Source organism: Jatropha curcas, chromosome 5 (assembly GCF_041381405.1).
Source record: "Jatropha curcas cultivar XTBG-Jc1 chromosome 5, XTBG_Jcur_1.0, whole genome shotgun sequence".
NCBI classification, from domain to species: domain Eukaryota; kingdom Viridiplantae; phylum Streptophyta; class Magnoliopsida; order Malpighiales; family Euphorbiaceae; genus Jatropha; species Jatropha curcas.
Genome location: NC_143155.1, coordinates 480296 through 483200, shown reverse-complemented (window position 1 = coordinate 483200; position 2905 = coordinate 480296). Strand labels below are relative to the sequence as shown.

Genomic DNA, 2905 nt, shown 5'->3' with positions numbered 1-2905 from the left:
TTGGGCTTGAACAAATAATGATATGGCTGCCCCATATCGCTTGGCACAGCTCCTTGTAATCGGTCCAATAGGAAGCACCAATGGATCTCCTTCGTCGTTCACCATGCCTCCTTGTGATCCAGCGACGAGTGATGATGGATCCGTATCACAAATAAAGCTCCAATTGGTCTTAGAATGGTAAGATTAACCCTGTAAATTGTGTATGAGGTATGTGTATGTTTCACCTTTTGAATATATATTGTAACTTAATCTTCTCATTGTAAGTTGACTTCTTGTTTCAAGTAAAAAGTATGAAATTGAGGATAAGAATAGCATGCCACTGATGTTTTCAATGGCTATTTCTGTTTTGATTGTGCGTTTTTCTTTCGAATCACAGGCAGTGCCATAGATTGTTATTAAATTTTTGTTCATGTTAATAACAATTCTTGTTTGGCTTGGTAGCTAATTTCTTTTTTTACCTCTTATTTTTGTCATATTCTCCAGATTTTTGCTTAAATATTACTTGAATCAGAATTTCATGATTTTTTACCCCAGTTTTATAACAACGTGATGGTATAGAGGATTACTGAATTACCCCGTAGAAGCTTCATTGAGACCCTTTTTATTTTCATGATGTTGTTCAACATTGTTAGATACTAATTAAGTGAACTTTTGTTAGACTCCCTGAGTGCATGGAAATGCCAGATTGATTTGAAGAGCAAGTCGTGGAAGATCACTATTCTGTTAGTAGTCCTAGAAGAGTCCTTAGTTTTTCAAAGAGGAAGAGGGGAACTGTATCCTTTCAAGACCCTGATGACAAGCCTTCAGGCTTTGGAGTGTCTGGAGAGCATGGACTAAAAACTTCGGAAGTGTACGGTTTTGTTGGGTCTATTACAACTATTGTCGCTATAGGTTCATTTCTTATAAAACTCCATTATGTTGAAATTTATGCTGTCTAAAATCATATAAATATTACAGCTTTCTTGAATATCTGAATTTCTCTTCCATTACCAAGGAATGGTTTTGCAGAATGCCTTATCCTGCTCCTGTCCATCTGGATTTCATGAGATTTATAAATCTGTTACACAAAATTAATTCAGTAATATGTTAAAAATATTTTTACATATTTTGTGCTCATATGAAAATTATTATGCTTTTAAAATTTGAGCTATAAATGGTTAGTGGTATTTTCTCTTTAAGAATTCTACTCAAGAGCATGTAGCTCTGCTAATTTCATATTGATTTCTTTTGTTCTGCCTGTGCAGTTATTTTCTTGGTATGGGCTTATGTTCCTGAACCTTGTTTACACTCAATTGGGATCTTTTATTATCCCAATAGGTCTGTACTATGCACACTATCTTATTTCTTTTTCCGCTTTAGGTAATTGTAAAATTTCTTTGCTCTACCAAAAACACATTGCTTGCTTGACTAAATAATACAATTAAATAGCTGAAAGTCTCTGAGTGTCAACCTATTTCATCGACTAAAATACTCTTAATTGTGTTTCTGGCAATTTTCAGGTATTGGGCACTGGCCATCCCAACTTATGCGATGGTTACCGTAGTACTAGCACTTATCTTTTACATTGGCCTCAACTTCTTCTCGACTCCTCCTGCAACTTCTATAATTACAATTTATGGTAAGTTGTGGCTTGTTTGTTGTGTATGTTGCTTGATTTTAATAAATTTTTTTTTTTTTAAAGTTTTAACCATCCGGGGTCCGAAGTCCACTGCCCGACTAATGGCAGGCAAAGCGCTTCCTGCCAAGTGTTTAAAAAGACTCCATATCCGGGGCTCGAACTCGAGGCTTCTGGTTAAAGGAGAAGGGATTCATCTCATTCCATCTCACCCCTCGGAAGTTGATTTTAATAAAATTTAGTAAACTACAATCAATAATCTAACAGTTTCCACTTATTCAGTAACTGTAGTGATATATGCAAGCACTTTTACCATAGTATTTCACACCCGTGATACCGGCAACTGTTATATGATCATCCCTTTTATTTTGCAGATGAATTCAGCAGAGAACCTGTAAATTCTGTTCCTTCGACCACTGTAGACGAGCAACCCATTGAGCCCATTTCTGATATTGGTATTGATAAGATAAACACTCTCATGTTTACCGATATAAAATGATAGATTCACCATTGCATTCTGCTTCATATATATTAATGGTCTGTTTTTGTTTCATAATGGATGGATATGTGAATTTTACTGTTTACTGTTATTGTGAACAACTGAACCATTTGTGTAATTGTTTTTATGGTTAAGTATTAAATTCATAATCAAGTGTCTAAATGCATGAATTAATGAAAATTATATAATTTATAACCGAGTACTAGTTTGTTGAAGATGGTAATCTACATTTTGTCAAACGATCAAAGAACAGTCACATTAGCCTTCTTGTGTTGCTCTCATGTGTCCTAATTCATTTACAACAAAGACATGTCGTTTTCTTTGTAACGACAGGAGGACTAAATTGGGGATAATCGGACTGTCGTTAATGTTTGTCGTTTCATTTGCTAAATCACCGGCTAGTTAATAAGAAATATACAACCTCTCAAATAACTTAAAAAATATTTAAACTATTAATTTAAAATTTACAAATAAAATGTTATATATAAAATGAATTGTGAATCAAAATAATTACAAAAATGTAATAGGTTTAATTTGAGTGAAAATGACTCGAGTTTTTCAAGTAAAAAGGTGAGTGTTAAAATTCTTGTAAATAGAGCTTCCTTTTATTAGCCGGACACGGTGTAAACAGGATTATATTTAACCCAACGGGTTGATTGATATAAATTGAAAAGTAAATAATAATTACAAAGAAATTTAATTGTTGCCAACCATACTTTAAAATAGAAAATGCAACTCCTATTTGGTGTCAATTATTAATTTAAAAATGTTTAGAAAAAAAGAAAAATTTG

General features: G+C 33.3%; 1 protein-coding gene across 1 annotated transcript; it reads left to right on the top strand.

Annotated features, from left to right (window-relative positions):
- Positions 1 to 689: 689 nt before the first annotated feature.
- LOC105631305 (phosphatidylinositol N-acetylglucosaminyltransferase subunit P) lies at positions 690 to 2263 on the top strand (the record flags this gene model as incomplete). The annotated part of the gene is made up of 4 exons (XM_037638497.2): positions 690 to 891; positions 1245 to 1317; positions 1500 to 1618; positions 1990 to 2263. Coding segments are annotated over 4 exons (519 nt in total), but the record flags the coding sequence as incomplete, so codon positions are not given.
- Between the last annotated feature and the right edge of the window lie 642 nt (positions 2264 to 2905).